This window comes from Petaurus breviceps, unplaced genomic scaffold (assembly GCF_028583685.1).
Source record: "Petaurus breviceps papuanus isolate PSGF00001 unplaced genomic scaffold, PetGlider_PUasm1.0 178, whole genome shotgun sequence".
Lineage (NCBI taxonomy): Eukaryota > Metazoa > Chordata > Mammalia > Diprotodontia > Petauridae > Petaurus > Petaurus breviceps.
This window is the reverse complement of record NW_027185777.1, coordinates 19,902,602-19,927,230: the sequence shown is the minus strand read 5'-3', so window position 1 is coordinate 19,927,230 and position 24,629 is coordinate 19,902,602. Positions and strand designations below refer to the sequence as shown.

Sequence of the window (24,629 nt, the reverse complement as noted above, 5' to 3'; positions counted from 1 at the left end):
TGCCTCAAGTCTCTCCCCTCAAGTTTATCCTTCAAATAGTTTTCACAGTGATACTCCTAAAACATGAGTCCTAAATTTATCATTCCACTCTTTGGAAAACTGCTTTGCCTCCAGGATAAACTATAAAAACCTATTTTTGTCAATTTAAGTACTTCATAGTCTGACTCCTACCTTTCCCATCTTATTACACATTACTTATTCCTTGTACAACACATCCCATCTCCATGCCTTTATATATACTGTCCACCTGACTAGATATTTAGAATATCATGTCATTTCACCCAAAAGAATTTTAGGTCCCCAAGGGCAAGGATTGTTTCATTTTTGTTTTTGTGTTCCTAGCATCTGGCATAATGCCTGACATAGAGTAAGTAATATTTTTTGATTGATACGCATTAAGGCCAACATGGCATCATTAGGAATAGATCATGCTAGTCTAATTTCATTTCTTATTTTTTTTTGACAGTGCTACTGGGTGAATACCATAGATATAATCTGCCTATATTTAGGCAATGTATTTGATGGAATATCTAATACCATTCTTGTGGACAAGATGCAGAGGTTTGAGCTAAATGATAATACAGTTACATGAGTTTAGAACAAGTTTTAGTTTAGACCCAAGGATTAAATCATTGAAGGTTCCATGTCAGTTTGGAAGCAAGTCTCCAGTAAAGTGCCCCAGGGATCTGTATTGCTCCTTGTGGTGTTTATAATTTTTATCAGTGATTTGGATAAAAGCAGGGATGACATGCTTTTCAAATGTACAGATAAGGCAAAAACTTAGAAAGATAATTAATACACTGAATGCTGGTATCGGGTTTCAGAAAGATCTTAGAAGTCTAGAAATTTGGTGAATTTTAAGCAGATGAAATTTTAAAGGAATACATACACACACATATTTGCTTTTTGGAGGGGGGATGGTAGGGCAGTTAGGGTTAAGTGACTTGCCCAGGGTCACATGGCTAGCAAGAGAGGCCAAGTTTCTGAGGCTGGATTTGAACTCAGGTCTTACCTAGCTGCCACAATATGTATATTTTAAAAAAATTATTGCTTATTAAAACTTTAAACATTTTTTGAGTTTCATATTCTCTGTACTTCCTGTCCCTTCTCCATGCATAAAGAAGGCCAGTAGTTCATGCAAATCATAATTCCAAATTAGCCATATTGTAGAAAACAAACAAGAAACAAAGAAAATGACAAAACTATGCTTCAATCTTGACTCAGTTCATCAGTCTCTTCCTGGAAGTAGATTGCATTTTTCAACTTGAGTCCTTTGGAATTATCTTGGCTCATTGCATTGATCAGAGTGGCCAAGTCTTTCACAATTGATTATTGTTACAATATTGCTGTTATTATATACATTGTTCTCCTGGTTCTGCTTACTTCACTTTGCATCACTTCATATCAGTCTTCCTGAGTTTTTCCTGAAACCACCCCCTCATTATTTTTTATAGCACAGTAATACTCCATTACAATCATATATTGCAACTTGTTGAACCATTCCCTAATTGATGAGGATCCCCTAAATTTCCAGTTCTTTGCTGCCACAAAAAGAGCTGCTATAACTGTTTTTTGTACATATAGGTCCTTTTCTGTTTTCTTTGATTTCTTTGGGATACAGACCTAGTAGTGGTGTTGTAGCATCAGAGGGTATGCACAATTTTATAGTTCTTTGGGCACAGTTCCAAATTGTTCTCAAGAATAGTTGGACCAATTCACAACTCCACTAGCAGTGCATTAGTGACTATTTTACCACATCCTCTCCAGCATTTGTCATTTCTGATAGGTGTGAAGTGGTACCTTAGAGTTGTTTTAATTAGTATATCTCTAATCCATAGTTATTTATAGCATTTTTATATGACTATATATAGCTTTGATTTCTTCATATCCTTTAAGCATTCATCAGTTGGGGAATGATTTAGTCATCAAAAGTGTTTGGTACTGGTAAAACACACAAACAAAATAAAGCAAAAACTTAGAAGTAGATCAGTGGAATAGACAATAAAAGCAAGAAACAGAGGCCATCAATATCAGACTAAATAACCTATTGAAAGACTTCTTTTCTTAATTAAAAAAAAATTGCTAGAAAAACTGGAAAGTAGTTTGGCAAAAATTGAGTTAAATCACTGTCTTCTGTGATATAACTCAGAAAGTTCAAAATGGATACATGACCTGAATTTAAAGGTTGTATTATAAAAAATTGTAAAGTCAAGTACATTTCACAACTATGGCTACTTTTTTAAATTAAATAAGTGGTAGTAGAAATCATAAAAAATGAGAGAAATTTGATTACGCAAAAGTAATAAGATTTTGAAGAAATAAAATTAATGAAGTTAGAATCAGAAAAGAATTAGTAAGATGGTCAAAATACTTATCAAATAACACCTATAAAAAAGCCTAACATATAAAATATATAATGAATTAATGGAAATAAAGAGCAGAGAATCATTCTCTAGTAGATGAGTGGTCAAAAGATAAGAGATTTTCACAAGAATTGTACATTTTAAATAGCCGCATGAAAACATGGTGCAAATCAATAATGCTTTTTTAAAAAAGGGAAATTAAAACAACTTTCCACATTATTCAATTCAAATTGACAAAGATGACAAGAGAGGGGAATAGTCAGTGTTGGAGGGACTATGGAAAAACAGGCACACTGATATTTTCTTGATAGAGATTTGAAAAAGTCCAACCACTCTGAATGCTAATTTCAGTCATGCAAATAAAGAGACTAATTTGTCAGTGTCCTTTGACCCAAGAGTTTCCACTACTGGTTATATAATCTGAGAAAGTCATAGACAGAAACAGAAGTCTAATGTATACCAATATATTCAAAGTAGCACTCAAAGAGCCAAAAATAAATTAGGTGACCAGTAAATGGGAATGACTGAAAAAGCTGTGGTATATTAATATTATTATCATACCATAAGAAATAATAAATAGGAATTCAAGTAACATGGGAATATTTGTGAGAGCAAAATAAGCAAAACCAGGGGGAAAATATGCAGTGACCACAATGATATAAATAAAAAAAATTACCAAATGAAAATTGAACTCTGAGTAATTGAAAAACCAGTGAAAGTCTAGGAGAGCAGATAGTGAAACCTCCCCTCTCACCTTACATCAAAGAGGCAGAAAAATAATAGAACAGAATATTGTATACTTTTTTAGATGTGACCATTGAGTGGGAGGTTTTTTCTTTATTTTCTTTTTCACAAGAGAGCTTCAGTTTGGGTGAGGGAGGGGTTGAAATAACAGCATTGCAAAGATAAAAGGAATCATTAAAATTATTTTAGAAGGTGTAAGCACAACAAAAATATAAAAATGATTATATTAACATATAGGTTGAAAGAATGTCTACAGATTGCTTTAATAAATCCAGAAGATAGATTTAAGTGATGCATTTTCAACATTAGTGATCATGACATATACAATTAATGTCATAGTTATTAAACTATTAATAACAGATAGCACTCTTATTTTTGACTTAGACTAATTTTTCTTTACGTTCGTTTGATTTTTTCCTGTACAAATGGACTTATTTTTAAATGTTTTTTCCCTGTATCTTTCCCTTGCCCGTATTTTTTGGGTTGTCTTTAGGGAGCAACAATTAAGAAGGACGAGCATACGGGAGCAGTCGTTGTGGCTAGAATCATGAGAGGAGGAGCTGCAGACAGAAGCGGTAAGATTTCATGAGTAAGACTGAGATGTGGCGTATGGTAATCAAGGAATGAATGGTAACGGAAATGTGGGAATGGTTTAGGAATCACTGGGAACCAGCTCATATCAGTGACATTTTTTCTTCCTTTGCTTGTATGTAAATAAAGGATGATCAACCTTCTCAAGACTTAAAGATCTTTCTTTGTGAAATCGTCCTAAGTGTGTGAGGCCATGTGCATGCCTACTCAGGAGTACCTTTGAGATCAAAGCTTGAGACTGCCTCTTGTCTCTCTAACCTTATTAAAGGCATTTTAACTCAGTGGGTCTGTTTACTGTCTCTAAAATGGTAGTGATATACTGCATGCTCTAGATATACTCTAATTCTTTAAATATTTCGATGTTTCTGCAAATTGGTTTTTTACAAAATCAAATATCTGAAGAATACAATCTCTTTAAATCCTTTAAGAGAGGGAGAGAAGAAATTATAACAACCTTCACTTGACTTAAGGCCAAGGTGTAATTTTTTGTTTTGTTTTGTTTTGTTTTGGGGGGGAGGGCAGGGCAGTTGGGGTTAAGTGACTTGCCCAAGGTCACACATCTAGTAAGTGTTATGTGTCTGAGGCCGGATTTGAACTCAGGTCCTCCTGACTCCAGGGGCAGTGCTTTATTCACTGCACCACCTAGCCGCCCCAAAGGTGTAATTTTTATTATTTCTGCTGCTGCATCTATTTCCGATCTGGTCTTACTTCTTACGTATTGGCAACTTAAGGTGTACCTTTGTCTCCGTATTTTTAAAAATGCATTATTTAAAGCATTCTTTTCTTTTTAAATTTTGAGTTCCAGATTCTCTCCCTCCCGCCCCGCCCCCACCACCTCTCTCCCATCTACTGAAAAAGCAACAGAATATCAATTATACATGTATGAAATCAGGCAAAACATATTTCCATATTTGCCATATCACACAAAAAAATGAAACAAGAAAATTGTACTTCAATTTACATTTGGAATACATCTGTTATCCTTCTGAAGGTGAATAGCATCATGTGTTCTTTGAAATTACCTTGGATCATTTTATTGATCAGAGTAGCCAGGTATTTCACACTTGATAATCATTACAAAATTACTGTTACTGTACACAATGATCTTCTGGTTCTGCTCATATCTTTTTGCATCAGTTTGCATAGTTCTTGCCATATATTTAAGAAATCACCCCCCCCGCCTTGTTTTTTATAGCACAATAGTACTCCATCACTATTATATGCCACAACTTGTTCTGCCATTCCCCAGCTGATGAGCATCCCTTCCATTTCCAGTTCTTTGTCACCACAAAAAGAGTTGCTATACCCACTTTTGTATAATTAGGTCCTTTTCTTTAATCTTTGGGGTACAGATCTTTTTTATTGAATTAAATTCTATGTTTATTTTTAGTTTGCATCATTCATTTCCACAAGATTTTGAGTTACAAATTTTCTCCCTGTCCTTCCCCTACCCACTACCCCAAAACAGTGATCCCACTGTATACCCCCTCCCCCAATCTGCTCTCTCCTATGTTCTCCCCCATCCCCTCTCAGATGTTACAGTAGGGTAAGATGGATCTCTATACCCCAGTGCCTGTATATCTTATTTCCCAGTTGCATGTGTATAATATCTATATCTATTTTAAACATTTGATTTTAAAACTTTGAATTCTAGATTCTTTCCCTTCCTCCCTCGTCACCCACCCTTACTGGGAAGATAAGCAATTCAGTATAGGTTATACACATGTAGCTATGCAAAACATTTCCATAGTTGATATATTGAGAAAGACTGACTATATTTCCCTCCATCCTATCCCCCACTTGTTCTGTTTTCTACTTTGACCCTGCCCCTTTTCAAAAGTGTGTGCTTCTAACTTCCCTTTGCCCCAACCTGCCATCCCCTCCATCATCCCCTCTCTCATTGGGATAGAGATCTTATAGTAGCATTACTAGATCAAAGGATATGCACAGTTTTATAGCCCTTTGGGTATAGTTCCAAATTATTCTCCAGAATGGTTGGACAACTTGACCACTTCTTTAATATACTTATTTTTTCCTTATTCCTTCCAACATTTGTCATTTCTCATAGGAGTGAGGTAGTACCTCAGAGTTATTTTAATTTGCCTTTCTCTAATCAGTAGTAATTTAGAGCATTTTCTTCATATGATTGTAGATAGTTTTGATTTCTTCTTCTAAAAACTGCCTGTTCATATCCTTTGATCATTTATCATTTGGGTAATGTCTCCTACTTTTATAAATTTGACTCCATTCAATGAGACCTTTATCTGAGAAACTTGCTGTAAAATTTTTTAATATTACTCCATTATCTATGGTACCTATTAGCAAGATGTAGTTTTCCTGCTCATCTCTTTTAATTAGGTCCATTTTTGCTTTTGCTTTGTCTGACTGAGGTCATGATTACTACCTCTGTGTTTTTTTTACTTCCGCTGAAACACACTAGATTCTGTGCTAGCCATTTATTTTGACTCTATGTGTGCCTTTCTGGTCAAGTATTTCTCTTGTATACAACATATTGTTAGATTATTGTTTCCAATCCATTTTGCTGTCTGTTTCCATTTTATGGGTGAACTTATCCCATTTATATTCAGATTCACAATTCCTATTACTGATTATACTTCTCTTTTTTCCTCCTCTCCCTCCTCAAAAGTCTGTTTTACCTTTGCCTACTGCCCCCATTAATTTGCCCTCTTTCTCCCTCCCAATCTCTTAATTCCTTACCCTCCTATTTCCCTATTGGATAAGATAGATTTCTGTACCCAACTTAGTACATACATATATATATATATATATATATATATGTATATGTACACGCACATGCATATATATGCACACACATACATATGTGTATGCATGTATATTTGTATATCTGTGTGGGTATTTATATTCTTCCCTCTTTGAACAGATTGAGGTTCAGATATTGCTTGCTACCACCCCTGTCTATGCCCCTTACCTTACCCCAGTTTCCCCTCCACTATAATAGCTCTTACTTTCACACTTCTTTTAGGTGAGATAATATTCCCTGTTCTTTGTCTCTCTTCCCCCTTCTCCCAGTATATTTGTCATCCTTTTTTTTTGATGGGTGAGAGAGAAGAGATCACCCCAACATAATCTACTCATACCTGTGCCCTTTGTCTATGTAGACTCCTCTTAACTTCCCTAATAATAATAAAGTTCTTTAGGAATTACAAGTATCATTTTCCCATATAGGAATGTAAACAGTTTAACTTTATTAAGTCCCTAGTTATTACTCTTTCATGTTTGCTTTTTTATGCTTCTCTTGAGTCTTCAAGTTTGAGTGGCAGATTTTCTACCCACCTCTGTTCTTTTTTATCAAGAATGCTTAGAAGTCCTCTCTTTCTTTATTTTTTTTTTCTCCCTGGAGGATTATACTCAATTTTACTGGGTATGTGACTCTTGGTTATAATCCTAGCCCCTTTGCCTTCCAGAATACCATATTCTGGATCCTTTACTCTTTTAAAAGCATAGTTCCCAAGTCTTGTGTGATCCTGATAAGTGGTTCCATGGTATTTGAATTGTTTCTTTCCGGTTGCTTGTACTATTTTCTCATTGATATGGGAATTCTGGAATTTGGTTATAATATTCCTAGGAGTTTTCATTTTGGGATCTCAGTCAGGAGATGATCAGTGGCTTCTTTCCATTTCTATTTTACTCTTGGGAACTAAGTTGTTTTGTCAGTTTTCCTCAGTAGTTTTTTGAAAGATGGTGTCTAGACTCTTTCTGATTATGGTTTTCAGGGAGTTCAGGAATTCTTAAATTACCTGTTCTCTGTTTTCCATGTCAGTTGTTTTTCTGATGAGATATTTAAAATTTCTTCTTTTTTGATTCTTTTGACTTTGTTTCTTGATGTCTTATGGAGTCATTAGCTTCTACTTGCCCCATTCTAACTTTTAAGGAATTATTTTTTTTCAGTAAGCTTTTGTAGTTTTTCTTCCATTTGGCCTATTCTGTTTTTAAAGCACTTCTTTTTGTCAGTGAATTTTCGTGCTTCTTTTACTATTAGGATAGTTTTGTTTTTCAAGTTATTTTTTTTCTTTACTTTTCTTTCTGCCTCTTTTACCAAGCTATTGATTTTCCTTTTCATATTTTTTTACACTGCTCTCATTTCTTTTCCCAATTTTTCTTCTAACACTTTTATATCTTTAACTCTTCTAGGAATTCTTTCTGGGCTTGGATCCAGTTGGCATTAGTCTGAGAGATTTTGATTGTAACTGTTTTCACATAGTTGTCTTCTTTTAAGATTATATCTTGGGCTTCCCAACCATCATACTAGCTTTTTATAGTCAATTTTTTTTTGTTGTTTCCTCATTTTCCCTACCTATTTCTGCACTTTGAACTTTATGTTAAAGTTGAGCTTTGCTCATCAGAGGTTGGGGAGGCACTGCCCCAAATATCAGGCTTTTTTTTTTTTTGCTGCTGTTTTCAGAGCTCTTTCTGGGAGTTTAAAGTTTTTGGTGATTCCAAAGTGGTATTATCTTGGGAAAGGTGTGGTCACTGCTTTCCTGGTCTGTACTCTGTTTTGTTTTGTTTTACCAAGGAAGGGTTCCTGTTCCCCTGCAGTCACAAGTACTATTGCTTCTCTCCGTGCTAGGACTGTAACCCAGAACTGTTGATGAACAATAGAGTTTCCAATCAGTACCAACTACACCCAGTGCCAGCAAGGGTCCCCAGTGTTGTTTGACCTCTTCCTCCCCCCCACTTTCCCTGGACAGAGAGGTCCTGAGGCTGTTGCTGTTGTCGTGGTCACCTTTAAGGCCCATTACTGGTGCTCCTGTAATGCTCTGAGTGCACACCCACCCCAATGTTAAATACCTCTCCTTTGTACTTCCTAAGTTGTCTTAGGCTGTAAAAATGTCTCCCTCTTACCTTTTGTTGGATCTGTCACTCCAAAATTTAATTTGAGTGTTAAAATTTTAAGTTATTTAGAGGAGAATGTTGGGAGAGTTCAACTGGGTCACCATCTTGGCTATATCCCCATCCACCCCAGATATAGCTTTTTTGAATCTGATTTAGTAATAGGGGATTCTGATTATTCCTTAATTGCTCAGTTCCTTATCTATTTTACTATGCTTTTTATTATAACAAGGTTGGTAATTTCTAGGTCTTATTCATGTTGGTGATGAGCTCAGGGAAGTGAATGGAATTCCAGTGGAAGATAAGAGACCTGAGGAAATAATACAGATTTTGGTAAGTAGCAAAATTATTTTTAAATTGCAGTAGGAATTTATAGTAAATAAAAATGCCTTTTGATTGAAATTAGATTCACTTGATGTGTTTAATGCTGTGGTGTTATGCGAGCACATACCATAATTTGTGATTTTAGTTTTTGTCTAAACATATGAAGACTCATTAGAAGTTTCATGAAATCCAAACACTTTTTCATTAATCTTGAAAATTCTGTGAATCAAATGACTCTTCAAAGTTCTGTTATGTAAGTATTCTGAGAGAACTGGCCAATTTGTGAAATTATTTCACTTTGGAGCTATGAAATCACTTTGGCTAAATTTTTAAATTTTTTTTTTTAAATTTTTGATGGTATGGACACTTGTAATTTAATGAGTTGTAATCACAGAAATTAGGTAGATTTTTGATTATGAGAAAATATAGTTTGATGCTTGTCAATAAGCTTTTGTGAATTCTGTTCAACTGTGGTGAGCCTTTTCTTGGTATACAGGCTATTTTTATGTGCTCACAGTAACTAGCTTTTGTGTACCTTCCCTGTTCCATTTAATAATAACAGATGTACTCAGTGTTTACCTACCTTTAGTACTCACTGTCTCTTACATGTTAAGAATGTTTTGTAGTTTGTAAATATTTTAAGGATTAAAAAGTAGTCAGACATAAGCACTATTTCACACATTGAACAGTAGAGACACATGAGATGATATACTTAGTTTTTTTTTTTTACTTTTTTGAAATCTTTAATTTTCTTTAATATCTTTTCTAGTTATGAGGGTTTTTATAGAAAGGCTTTCCTCATTATGGCATAACTGAGTGAAAAGCTCCAAAGTTATTAAATCTTAGATCTGTTTGTTTAATAATGCCTCTTTGCTTTATTCTTTTTTATCAGGCTCAATCTGAGGGAGCAATCACATTTAAAATTATACCAAGCATCAAAGAGGATGTACCATCTAAAGAAGGCAAGGTAATCACTAGTTATAGCTGTTTTTTTTTTCCTTATTAGCAACAGTATATTCCATATGGCATGTCACTTTATTTAGGTAGCAATTCTGCCTTATGATTTGCTTATATTTTTCCTAGTTTATTCCGGCTTTAATATCAGAGTAAGAACAGTGTGACCAATTTAATGTACTTAAGTGATTGATGCTTATTTCAAATAATATTCAACTGAAATATTCTGCCTTTTACAGATGTATATTAAAGCCCTATTTGACTATGATCCTTATGAGGATAAAGCAATTCCATGTAAAGAAGCTGGGCTTTCTTTCAAAAAGGGAAATATCCTTCAAATTATGAGCCAGGATGATGCAACCTGGTGGCAAGCCAAACATGAAGGTGATGCCAATCCTCGAGCAGGCTTGATCCCTTCAAAACATTTCCAGGAAAGGTGAGCTACTGAGGGAACACTATTGTTTTTCTTATACTAAGCCTATTGTGTTCTCTCAAATACATTATTTTGCTATAGTTGGAACAGCTTGTTAATTCATCTGTTTTTATTCTAAGGTGAGAAACCATTTCTAGGATCTTAGTTGATTAATTTGGACATTTTTTATTTTGGAGTTTGCATTTCCTTAATCTAGTGTATAATGACTCAAATGATGGACTAGTCCTAATCCATTTGAAAGTATACAGAAGGATATGGAAAATAGCACATCTTTATGAGAACTATAGTAACATACTAAGTAAGAGTAAATGCTACAGCCTTTTTCTGTCCTATTCAGGAAAATTGTAATCTGATGGCTTTCATTTCTCAACTTGAATAATTTCTATAATTTTTGTTGTTTGTAACTATTAGTAATTTGTTTTTAAAAATTCTATATTCTGGTACTATTTTTATTAATCTGTGATCTATAGAAAATGAATGGGGTACTTCCGGTGACAAGATGGTGGAGTGAGGAAGGAACCCTCTGAAGCCTTCCCAAATTCCCCTCTAAACAATTAGAAAACTGCCTCAGAATTGGTCTAGGAACAGGGAAGCAGCTTACCAGCCCTGCAGGAAAGGTCTGTCTTACTGGGATGGGAGGGGAGCGAAGGTTCAAGAGTAGGAGGCCTGCAATAGAACTCCTAGCCTGGGACAATCCACCAGTGCAGCTCTACCCTCCTGCAAATCACCAGACCCCTAGGCAAGTGAGCAGTCTGTGCAGCACAGCAAAGTCCCACCCCCAACACAAGCCGCCAGCCAGACCTTGATCTATTGCTGACCAGTAGTGAAGCCTCTCCCCAGAGCTGGCCAACAGTGAGACCCCACCCCTGGGGCCTACCAGCAGAGAGACTTTATTTCCATAGCAACCTAACAGCAAGACCCCAACCTTAGAGCAGGCCAGCAGCTAAACCTCTAATAAGGCCAATAAGAAGGCCCATATGCTAGGCAGAAGGGAAGTCTGCCCTCCAGAGAAAGCAAGCAGCTAAGCCCTGAAGCCAATGAAAGCCATCAATAAGACCCAGAGCCCCAGCATAAAAAGCTTGGTTCAGTGAAGGACTAGATCCCAGATCTCACAAAAAAACACCAAGTCACCAAAAAAGGGGGGGGGCAGGAAAAAAATGAGTAAAAAACCAGCAAAAAAACTTGAGTATGGAAAGTTACTATGGTGGTAGGGAGGATTAAGATATAACTCAGAAGAGGACAATAGTTTCAAAATGGTTACATGTGAAGCCTCAAAGAAAAATGTAATTTGATTTCAGATCCAAAAAGAATTCTTGGAAGAACTTGAAAAGCATTTTAAAAAGCAGATTAGAGAAGAAAAAGGAAAACATGGGTAAAGAAATAAGAGTATTGCAAGAGAATCAAGAAAAAAGAATCGATACATACAAAATACATACAAAAATTTACTGAGGAAAATAACTCCCTAAAAAAATAGAATTGGCCAAATGGAAAAAGAAGTACAAAAGCTCATTGAAGAAAATAATTCTTTAAAAATTATAATTGAGGGACAGCTAGGTGGCACAATAAATAGAACACTAGCCCTGGAGTCAGGAGGACCTGAGTTCAAATCTGGCCTCAGACACTTAACACTTATGATCTTGGGCAAGTCTTTTAACCCCAATTGCCTTGCCTTACCCCTCCAAAAAGACCCTTACCCCGCCCCCAAGACATAAAATTATAATTGAAAAAGTAGAAACCAGTGATTCAATGAGATATCAAGATCTGATAAAACTAAATCAAAAAAGTTCTTTTAAAAAAGGAAGAAAATGTGAAATTCCTCGTTGGAAAAGCAACTAGAAAATGTATCCAGAAGAGATAATATAAGACTTTTTGGACTACCTGAAAGCCAGGATTAAAAAAAAAAAAAACAACCCTGGATAATTTCAGAAGTTATCAAAGAAAGCTGCCCTGATGTATTAGAAACAGAAGGCAAAATAGAAATTGAAAGAATCTACTCATCACCAGTGGAAAGAGATCCCAAAATGAAAACTCCCATGAACATCATAGCCAAATTATAGACCTCAGAGATCAAAGAGAAAGCATTGCAAGCAGCCAAAAAGAAACAATTTTCATATTTGTGGAACTACAGTCAGGATTACACATAATTTGGCAGGTTCCACATTGAAGAACTGAAGGACTTGGAATGTGATATACTGAGAGGCAAAGGAGTTAGAATTACAACCAAGAATCATCTAGCCAGCAAAGTTGAATAAGGGAAAAAATGGATATTTAATGAAATAGAGGACTTTCAAGCATTTCTAAATTAAAAAACCAGAAAATATTTGACCTCTAAATACAAGACTCAAGGGGAACATAAAAAAGGATAAAAAGGAAACAAAAAAAGTAAGAAATTCAATAAAGTTAAACTGTTTATATTTCTTTATGGCAAGATAATAGTTGTAATTCTTAATAATTTTGTTAGCATAAGAGCAATTAGAAAGAGTATATGTAGATAGAGCATGTGGATATATGATTACTTTGATGGGATGATTTCCCAAAAAATTGCATTGGAAGGAGGGGGAAGATTGGGGTAAACTATCCCACCTAAAAGAGGCCTGAAAGAGCTATTAAAATGGAGGGGAAGATGGGAGGGGGGGGGGTTACAGGCAAAGCACTTTACTCTCATCAAAATTGACTCAAAGAGAAAATTACACATACCCAGTTGGATATAGAAATCTGTTTTGCCCTATAAGGAAGTAAAAAGGGACAGGCATAATAGAAGGGGGAAGAAGACTGGTAAAAGGGAGGGTATAACAAAAAATAACATGGAGGGAAATACACTGTTAGTTATAACTATAAAAGTGAATGGGATGAACTCACCTATAAAACAGAAGCAAATAGCAGAATGGATTGAAAACCAGAATCCTATAATACATTGTTTTCAAAAAACACATTTGAAGCAGAGAAATACACACAATGTAAAGGTAAATGACTGAAGCAGAGTGTATTATGCTTCAACCAAAACAAAGAAAGCAGGCATAACAATCATAATCTCAGACAAAGCAAAAATAGATCTAATTAAATGAGATAAAGAAGGAAACTATATCTTGCTGAAAGGTACCATAGAGGAAGAAGTCATATCAATACTAAACATATATGTACCAAATGGAATAGTATTTATATTTTTGAAGGAGAAATTAAATTAACAGGAGGAAGTAAATAATAAAACTATACTAGTGGGGGATCTCAACTTTCCTTTCTCAGAACTAGATAAATCTAAACAAGAAATAAGTTAAGGAGGTGAATAAAATTCTGGAAAAGTTAGATATAGTAGCTCTCTGGAGAAAACTGAATGGGAATAGAAAGGAATATAACTTTTTCTCAGTAGTATATGGCATCTAAACAAAAATTAACTGTGTATTAGAACTTAAAAACCTCACAACTAAATTCAGAAAAGCAGAAATAGTAAATGCTTCCTTTTCAGATCATAATATGTACAAATTATATTCAATAATGGACAATGGAAAGAGATTAAAAATTAATTTAAAATTAAATAATCTAATCCTAAAAAAAAAAACCAAGTTGATCAAAGAATAAATCATAGAAACAACAATTTCAAAAGAAAATGACAATCATGAGACAACATGCCAAAATTTATTGGATATAGCCAAAGCAGTATTTAGGGGAAATTTTATATCTTTTAATTGCTTACATCAATAAAATAGAGAAAAAGCAGATCAGTGAATTGGGCATGCAGCAAACAAAACTCAAAAAAGAACAAAATAAAAATCCCTAATTAAACTCCAAATTGGAAATCCTGAAAATCAAAGGAGAGTTGACTAAAATTGAAAGTAAGAAAACCATTGAACTAATAAATAAAATTAAAAACTCATTTTATGAAAAAAAAAAACCAATGAAATAGATAAGCCATTGATTAATTTGATTTAAAAAAAGAAAAGAAGAAAACTAGATGACTAGCACCAAAAATGAAAGGGGTGAATTCACCATCAATGAAGAGGAAATTAAGACAATTGTTAGAAACTGTTTTACCCAAATATATGCTAGTAAACTTGACAATCTGAATGAAATAGATGAATAGCTACAAAAATATTAATTACTCAAATTAACAAAAAAAATAAAATACTTAAATTACATAATCTTAGGAAAAGAAACTGAACAAGATCTCAGTGAACTTCCTAAGAAAAAATCCCCAGGACCCAATGGATTCACAAGTGAATTCTACCAAATATTTAAAAAACAGTTAATCCCAATACTATATGAACTTTTTGGGAAAATAGTCAAAGTAGTCCTACCAGATTGCTTTTATGACACAAATATGGTGCTAATACCCAAACTAGGAAGAGCCAAAACAGAAAAAAAAAATTGAGACCAGTTTCCCTAATGAATATTAATGCAAAAATTTAAATAAAATACTGGCAAAGAAATTATAGCAATATACCACAAGAATCATACACTGTGACCAGGTGGTATTTATACCAGAAATGTAGGCCTCTTTCAGTATTAGGAAAACTATCTGCATAATTGATCAAACCAACAGAAATCATATTATTATCTCAATAGATACAGAAAAAATCCTTTGACAAAATGTAGCATTTATTCCTGTTAAAAATATTAGAAAACATAGGAATAAATGGAATTTGCCTTAAAATGATAAGTAACATTTATCTAAAACCACCAGCAAGCATTATCTGTAAAGGGGATAAGCTAGAAGCCTTCCCATTATAATCAGGGGTGAAGCAAGGATGCCCATTATCACCCCCTACTATTTAATATAATACTGAAAATGTTAGCTATAGCAATAAGAGAAGAAAAAGAAGTTAGAGGAATTACAGTAGGCAGTGAGGAAACAAAACTATCACTTTGCAGATGATATATACTTAGAATATTCTAGAGAATCAACTAAAAAAACTTCTTGACATTATTCACTTTAATGTAAAATTTCAGGATACAAAATAAATCCACATAAATTATCAGCATTTTTATATATTACCCATAAAGTACAGCAACAAGAGATAGAAAGAGAAATTTCTTTTAAAATAACTGTAGACAAAATAAAATACTTGTGAGTCTGCCTGCCAAGACAAACCCTGGAACTATTATGAACACAACTATAAAATACTTTTCACACAAATAAAGTCAGATCTAAACAACTGAAAAAATATTAATTGCTCATGGGTAGGCCAAGCCAATAGAATAAAAATGACAATTCTACCTAAATTAATATTATTTATTCAGCACCATACCAATCCTAGTATTAAAAAATTATTTTATCAAGCTAGAAAAAAAAATAACATTTATCTGGAAGAACAAAAGCTCATGGATATCTAGGACATTAATGAAAAAAAATGTGAAAGAAGGTGGTCTGGGCATACCGGATATCAAACTGTATTTATAAAGCAATAATTATCAAAACAAGCTGGTACTGTCTAAAAAAGAGTGGTGGATCAGTGGAATAGGTTAGGTAGAAATTTTAGTAAATGAGTATAGTAAGCTAGTATATGATAAACCCAATGATCGAAATTTTTGGAATAAAAACTCATTTTTGACAAAAACTGCTAGGAAAACTGGAAAACTGTGGCAGACACTGTGTATAGACCAGCATCTCATATCATGTATCAAAATAATGTCAAAATGTCTACATGACTTAGACCTAAAAGCCGGTACCATGAGCAGATTAAGAGAGCGTGGAATAGTTTATCTGTCAGATTTATGCAAAAGGGAAGAATTTAGGACCAAAAAAGATATAGAAAACTTTACAAAATGTAAAATACATAATTTTGATTATATAAAGTTAAGTTTTTGTACAAACAAAGCCAATGCAACCAAAATTATAAGGGAAGCTGAAAACTTGGGGCGGGGGGGGGAGATTTTGTAATAAGTATCTCAATAAAGGCTTCATTTCTCAGATATATAGAGAACTGAGTCAAATTTATAAAAATACAAATCATTCCCCAGTTAATAAATGGTCAAAAAATATGAACAGGCAATTTTTAGACAAAGAAATGAAAACTATCTGTGGTCACATAAAAAATGCTCTAAATCACTATTGATCGGAGAAATGCAAATTAAAACAACTCTGAGGTACCACTTCACACCTATCATATAATAAAAAAGGAAATATTACATGTTGGAGCAGTTGTGGCCAATTGGACCTCTGATGTACTGTTGGTGGAATTGTGAACTGATCCAGCCATTGTGTAGAGAAATTTGGAACCATGCCCAAAGGGCTATAAAACTGTATGTACTCTTTGATCTAGCAATACCACTGTTAAGTCCATATCTCAGAGACATTCAAAAAGGGGAAAAGGATCTATTTGTATAAAAATATTTATAGCAGTTCTTTTTGTGGTGGCTAAGAATTGAAAATTGAAGTGATGCCCACCAGTTGGAGAATGGTTAAATAAATTGTGGTATATGATTGTAATGAACTGTTATTGTGTTGTAAGAAATGACAAGCAAGATGATTTCAGAAAAACCTGGACTTATATGAACTGATACATAGTGAAGTGAACAGAACCAAGAAAACTTTGTACACAGTAACAGCAATATTGTTTGATGAAGAGCTGTGAATAACTTAGTTAATTCTCAGCCATACATGATCCAGGATAATTCCAAAGGACCAATACTATCAGTCTCCAGAGAAAGAACTGATATTGATTGAATACACAACAAATCATGCTATTTTTCACTTTCTTTTACTTGAATTTTCTTGTACAAAATGACTATTATGGAAATGTTTTACATAAATGCACATGTATAACCTATATCTGTTTGTTTGCCATCTCAGGGATCAGTGAAAGGAAGGAGGGAGGTACAGAATTTGAAACTCAAAACTTTAAAAATATTTTTAAAATGAAAAAAAATTTTCTCAATGAAAAAATTTTAAAAGACTTTCCCATCATGAATATTATAAAATTTTGTGAGTCTTGGGCACTGTGTATTCTTCTCTTCTCTCTATTAACCCTAGGGAAAGAGATGGAAGACATAGAAAGCAGTGATAGTGAAAAACCTGAACCTAACCTACAAATCAGGGCCAATTTCATCTGCTGATCACAAGCCTCTATTTGACTACTCCACCTGATTAGTTTCTTTAGGAAGTTAGTAAAAAATATTAATAACATTTGCTTTTAGGCTTAGACTGCTTTTCTCTTTTAATGATTTATTATGTTTTTATTTTCTTAAATGTTTACTAATTATTTGTATAAAAACATTAGCATTTACGTTTTGAACATTTTGATTTCCATATTCTATTTCTTCCTCTCCTTCCCCATGCTTCAAGAAGGGGAGTAAAATATCAATTATGCTTGTGAATTTAGAATACTTTTCTTGTCCTACCCTATCTCAGCTTAACACTTCGAATTGACTAGAATGGATAGGTTCTCTCTCTAGAAATTAAAGGCTAGTGAGGGGGTGGAATAAAGATGAAAAAAGGAACTCTGCTGAGTTTTGTGGTTCAAGGTTCATTCAAAACCAAGTTTGCCCATGAACACAAGTTGTAATCACTAAGTAATCAGGGTAGGAAACATTAAGGTATAGAACATTGGAGTGGAATGAGCTCATTACTCCTTTATTGTAAGGAAGTGTAATAAAAATGAAAACTGCTAATAAAAAAAGAGAGAAAATGAATGGGTTCATTTATATTTCTCTCCCCATTTCCAGGAGATTTGCACTAAGGAGACCAGAAGTATTAGTTCAGCCCCTGAAAGTTTCTAACCGGAAATCATGTAAGTTTGTTGGGAGACTAGACTCTACTGTTTATTTCTTACTTTTAAAACAAGTTTTTGTAACAAACCAAGAGCTCCTGTACCTTTTGAAGAGCTTTTGAATCATCCATTTTCAGTTCTGAAATTCACTCTGAGAGTAATTATTGAAATGTGGTGATAATAGTGGTAAGGGAAAGGGATAGGTCAAGAAAAGATGTGCCTTTCAGAATAACCCACAGTAGTAGAGTTTTATTAAATAAATTTAAAAAAATTACTTATAGTTTGAATTTTGATATTTTAAAAATATATTTTTTTATAAATATTAGTATGAAATTCCCTGATGTTAGAAAAAAATTAAAACCCCAAAGTTCTTTAGAAAATAATTTTTGCACCTACTTTTCCTTACTAATCTTGTCCAACTTACCTTCGTATTTCCAATTATACTGAGCATTCATTCCATCACATTCAGCTAGCACCCATGAAAAATAGTAAGATGGTCAGAAATCATAATGATGTAGTAGAGAGTGCTGGATTCAGAGTCCAGGGTAATTGGGTGTTAGACTGCTTTTCTTGTGCTACCTTCTCTCAGCCTCACACTTAGCATTGACTAGAATGGATAGATTCTCTGGGTCAGATTACCTATGTGTCCTCAAGCAAGTTACCTTTTGGAGCTTCAGTGTCTTCATCCATAAATTGAGAAGGTTAGACTTGATTTCTAGGGCCACTTCCACACCCAAGTCTACTGTCTTACAATCTTAGAAACAGTAAAAGTAGCTGCTAACAGGTATAGAAAATATTTCTCTTCATCCCCAAATTCTGTACTTCCCTTCCCTGACCTCAAGCCCTGGATTTTTGTTTCAGTATGGGAGTTGCACATTTTGAAGTGAAATGAAGAAAGAAATGGAGATAAATAGATTCTTTGCCCAGAAATTTTGCACCAATACCTGTGTTAAGTATTGTTGCATTTTCTACTTTTTCTGTTTTCTTCTGTCATTTCTAGAGATGTATAAGAAAGGGAGCTTAGGATTAGACAGAATTAAACTACCTGCTTTAGAATATACATCTCAAAAGTTAAAAAGTGCTTAAAAATTGAATGCACTGATTTAAAACCTGCTTGTCCTTGCTACTCTAAATCCAAACAGAAAAACACCCGTTATCTACTGCCACATTTTAACATCAGAAATATTTAAAATTTAATTGAAAAAAATTTACTACTACTTTTGATTCAAATCTGCTTATCTAACTAAAAAAAACTTAAAATTTAGATATAACTTCTTAAGTCATATTCCACGAATTTGGTCATCAAGCATTTCCTAACAAAATAGGAGATAGTTTTTAACATAATTATCATGTCTGGAATTCTTTTCCTTTCACAGCCCCAATTTTGTTTACCTTTTGAGTCACATTGAAAAGCTATTTTGGTGTACTTGGCACCAGTATTAATTAAATGACCAGAAAGTTTCTTAAGATTTTATCCTCAAGAAATTTTTATGGGGGTAGGGATGCCAAATGGTGAATTGTTTTTTATATCTGAGTTAATGATATATATTTTGATGAGACAAATGAGCTTTTTTAAATACCCATTCATATCTAGAACTAAAATAGCATGAAATCTAAAAATTAACAGAGACAGATTTGATGATTTTCCCTAACTTTATATGTAGCTTTTGATAATGTATTAATTTGTTCAAATCATTATAAAGAAAGTATAGATTTTTATCTTCACTTATAAATGTAGCCAGAAGTCTGTTTGGGAAAGTCAATAATGAAGGCATTTGACACATGATTTTATTCGGTTTCATCTTATTTACTACTTTGTTGTTCTGCTACAATAAATAAAGATCAAGTATTACTACTCTGCCTCATTCTTGCTGCCCTGCTGCCTCTAATGTTCCTGTATTTCCTTCTTGAATACCATTTATATTTTTCCTAATGAGTGTCCCCTGGAAGACTCATTTGTTATCAAGTATAGATCTTATTTCTGTTTACTCATTTGCAGTCAAGATAAACAAAAGCAAGTCTGTCAGCATTTGTTGATTTTTCACTTTATGCAGAGTGCAGAAAATGTATCTAATTAAAAATAATGAACATGTAACAAAAATTATCTTTATCCTTAAAGAGCTGACAATCTTAGTGATTTTCTATGAAAGTCAACAGGATATAGAATAGAATACAGTGAGGTATTTGTTATATACCAAACTTCCTTGAAATTAAAAACAAAGTAACAATATAACTGCTGCTAAAATCTCTGCACTGGTCCACATGATTGATAGTTGTATTTGAAAGCACTTTATTTTGAAACTTTTGCAATTAGTATTGTACCTTCATGCAACTAGTGACCCTTCCTTTAGATAGATACTCTCTTACTGAATGTTCTCATGTCCTTGACCATGAATTTTTTGAAGTATTGGTTTTTAGCAGTGGTTAATATTATCATTGCCCTTATTTCACAGAATACTGTACCATCTTTTATTACTACTTCCTAATTAGTGTTATTGTTATGAAAATGTCCCCATTGTTCATGGAATATTTTTATTATTTTTGAAAATTTATTTGTTAGAATAGAATTTAAGGCATCCTCCAAGGTCTGTTTTGTACAGTTGTTTTGCAGGTATATAATTCTAGAATGCTTATGTCTAGAAGTTTTTGAAAAGTGAATTTGTGATGATAACTATACTTACATCTTTATATATTTTACATGTGGAAATTGAGGCCTGGCTTTACCTGTGTGTACGTATACATTTATGTATGTTAATATAAATGTGTGGGTATGTTCAAATTAGCCAATACCATTAAATTTAAAATGCGTTTATGAGTAATATTGTAAAATACATTGTTTTAAATGTATGTTTTCGCTAAAGTTTAGCTATATAAACTTGCTAATTAAATGTGACTTAGTCTAATTAATATCAACATCTAAGTAAAGAATAAGGAATGACTAATCAGCTTGTTACAGTGTTGTACAGGTATTATCATCTCTGCTATGATTAATTTGGAAGGCTTACCTTCCAAATGTTTAAATGCAAGGATACCGTTAGGAACTCTGTGGTCTAATTAGAGCTGGAGCTGGATAAAAATATGAAGTCAGTGAAGTATAAAATAAATTACTATTGCTCCTTTTTGCCTTTGTGCAAAGAGAATGAGTACAATTATGGAATTACTAATTAGTACCTAGAAAGTTGTTTACCCAGAAAAATCTCACTTGGAATAAATTTATCATTAACAGTTAAAATAAATCTAAATCTTAGAAACTTGTTCTTTGGTATTCTAGAACAATCAGATTTTTGCAGAAAGTTTAAGAATTGCCTGATCAGAAAGAAAAGTATTTTCAGACACATTTCTGCTCAGATTTTATTTTTAGCAATTTAATGATAAATTCACTAAAGAGTATCTGGGCTTGAAGACACCAATGTAATAATATTCTTTGATAGGACCAGCTTTTGGTTTATTACATAAGAGATATAACATACTCAGCAAATAAATAAAATCATATTCTATGTCTCAGATAGCATGTAGGAATCCTTCAAATACATCATGTATTATTGCCTTTTAAAGCTTATATGTTTTTACAGTTCACTTATGTATATAAAGCAACAGATCATCTATCTTTTTTTTTAAAAAGAAGCATTAATTTCTTTGATTATTTAGAAAATTCCCAAAATATTTTTTTCTCCATGTTGAATTGTAAGTATATCAGATGAGATTTAGCCTCCTTATGTCATAAATATTAATTTTTCTTTTACTTTAATAGTATGTACTTTGTATTTAAACTCCAATATGTGTGGTCTTCAAGAAGAAAAAAATATATGCCATTTTCATATGGTGTATTTTACAGCAGAATATTCTACTATGGATTTATTTACAGCTCTTAACTTGCTTTAGCTAAAGGAACCTATCAAAATATAAATAATTAGAAAGAAATTTATAAACATGACCCCTTGAAAAACATTAATTGTGAGTTGCTGTTGCTAAATGTAGTTCTTATGGAATTATCGTAACAAAAGCATCACTTTATAAGTGAGTATTCAAAAGCAAAAACATAAAATATATCTTATTCTAGTTTTGATTTAACCATATGTGATCGGCACCACATGGGTAAGAGGAAATATTTAACTGCAGCCAAATGGTGTTCATTCAAACAAGATGTAACCCAGTTTATCCAAAGACAAGCATTTTGTGGATTGAAGACCACATTCTGCCAACAAAAGAATTTAAACATTTAGTCAAAGAATGAATGTATTGTGCATGTTACCAATTTTTTGGAAGGCCAAGCATTTAAGAATAATATAAAGCAGGACTTTACAGCTTGTTGCAATAAGGTTTTTCAAGTTTAGTCAGCTCCCTGCTGCCAGCATGTTGGCTTACATTCGTTTGTACCCTCACGCATATCATTAATTCACAAATAAATTAGACCATTTAGAATATAGTGTCAAGTTTGTCTACTCAGTATTTTGTTCTTGTATTGCAATGTTTTTATGTCTGTGTGTCTGTATATGTATTTTTCTTTGAAAAGAAATAACCTCAATTAAGTTGTTTTTTTTTTCCTTTGTCAAACCAACTGAAATGCATTCTGAGAAAACAGTTGGGGATGGGTGGAGATAGGCAGTAGAGTAGTTAAGTTCACAGTTTCTACTAGTTGAGTGCAAAAGGAAAGATTTCCCTTATTACATGTTAAATCTCATTGTTGTCCTTAACAGTTGAATATGCTGCTTCTGAGTCACTATCACTGTGATTTTCCCCAGTTTCAGTAGTTTAATTTGAACCATACACTCTCTGGCGAAGTCCTATTTGTGATCAATATACCATATACATATGAAATAATTTACAACTATTTTCTGTGGCCATGGAATGCTTTTGATTTTTAATTTAATTTAATTTTTGATTATTTTAATTTGTTTTGCACTCTGAAAAACTAATTGACCCATATGGAAATTGAAACTTTAACCTTGACCTGTTTAGCAGAACACTCTAACTAGTGTGGTCTATGTTGAAATGAGTAATATTATATGCACAGACAGATGATGGACACTTTAGAGGAAATAATCACTTCAGTGGCCAATAACACCAGATGTATCTTTCAACATGGAATGTAAACACTATAACCATTTCAGTAAATTCCATGGATAAATGACTTTTTCCATCTTTACTGTCATGGACATTGATTGACTAGCAAGGCTCTGATAGTGTCCGCAAAATGAAATGGTGCTGTCACTTTCTTTGTGTTAATTGTCAACACAGTAGTAATATAAATTATAATAATATAAGTGTTATATGCTTATTATATTACATCAGTAATATAAATTTTCCGATATAATAATGGATCAGTAGCCTGAATAATTTAAAATAGTGAGGTGTTTACTTGAGGACATAAAATGTATCATCATAGGAATTTATAAAATTAGTGAGGAGAAATAAAAGGATTATATTAAAAACATTAGACAAAAGCTTCACAGGCTTGTTAAGCAGGAAAGGTCCAGGTGCACAATGAACATTGGGTTCAAGGGCAATTAAGACTGACTTTGTAAATCCATTTGGGGTTTTCTTTATATTTTGATTTTGGATTGTTGTTTTCACGAGGTTAATGTGAGACCTCCAAATTTTCCATTATTAGACATTTGTGTTTTATTTTGAGAACTGATTGTTTATATCCTTGGCCATTTATGCATTTAGAAACATTTGAGATCCATGGGCAACTTCTTTAACTGATCTAGGCCATTCATATTATTCCCCATAGGCAGTTTTCAAATTCTAAGGTTTAAAAGAGAAAAAATCCTAAGAAAAAGCAAAATTCTTGTATATTAGGTAGAGCATTAATTTAATTATCAAACTTGTGATACAGTAGTTTCTTGTTTTGTGTGGCATAGCATGTTTTGTAGTACGTTGGGATGTATTCTATGCATGGGATGTATTTGTGTCTGTTGAAACATACTGTTAAAAAAGAGTTTTCTAGTTGCTACATCTTTTTTTCTCATAAAATAGTTGAGGATGTCCATAATTTATTTGATGCTAAGTCTTTGATACAAAATATATCTTTTGAATATAACGCTGCTGCTAAGAGAAAATGAGATACACTTTATCATGATCTTCATTTTGGCACAATTTCCAGGAATGCCTAACTTATTTTATTGAACATGCTTATCTGTTTCTTCCCTTTGTATCTGGAGTTCCTAACCTTCAAAAGCCAATTCCATTTTGTCCCAGTTGCTAATTTTTATGCCAGTGTTATCTTAGTGCTATCTAAAAGGTAAAGAAATAATCCCTTGGTTTTAGGTACCCCATTGTGTAATATGAAGTCATAATTGGTAACTCATTTATGGGAGTTTGGTGATCTTGAATCTTTGACTAATGAGGCACATACTACCAAAAGAGCATACTCCCTAAAAATTGTCATTTATTTCATTTTCTCAAATAGTTCATTTTTCTTCTGTCCAGCACACAACAGAGTAATTGTCATACAAAAGAAGAGAGAACTGCTGATCTGACCTCTTATGTCCCCACATGCCCTACAATGTGCTATTGTCTCTAATGTCCAAATTTGACTCCTGTTCAACTCATATGTAACCTCCTATTTATTAGATGCTGCAACTATGCTAGGCAAGTCAGAAATCAAATTCGATGACTTAATTGTATTACTTATTTAGTTGT

At 33.2% G+C, this 24,629-nt stretch overlaps 1 protein-coding gene across 3 annotated transcripts in view; it reads left to right on the top strand.

Moving 5' to 3' along the window:
* MPP7 (MAGUK p55 scaffold protein 7) overlaps positions 1–24,629 on the top strand; it is a 265,591-nt gene that overhangs the window by 190,396 nt on the left and 50,566 nt on the right. For all 3 annotated transcript variants that reach the window (XM_069086374.1, XM_069086375.1, XM_069086373.1), the window contains 5 exons: positions 3,601–3,682; positions 8,818–8,903; positions 9,787–9,861; positions 10,088–10,284; positions 17,941–18,005. In XM_069086374.1, coding sequence (XP_068942475.1) covers positions 3,601–3,682; positions 8,818–8,903; positions 9,787–9,861; positions 10,088–10,284; positions 17,941–18,005 — 505 coding nt within the window. The remainder of the gene's footprint in view (positions 1–3,600; positions 3,683–8,817; positions 8,904–9,786; positions 9,862–10,087; positions 10,285–17,940; positions 18,006–24,629) is intronic.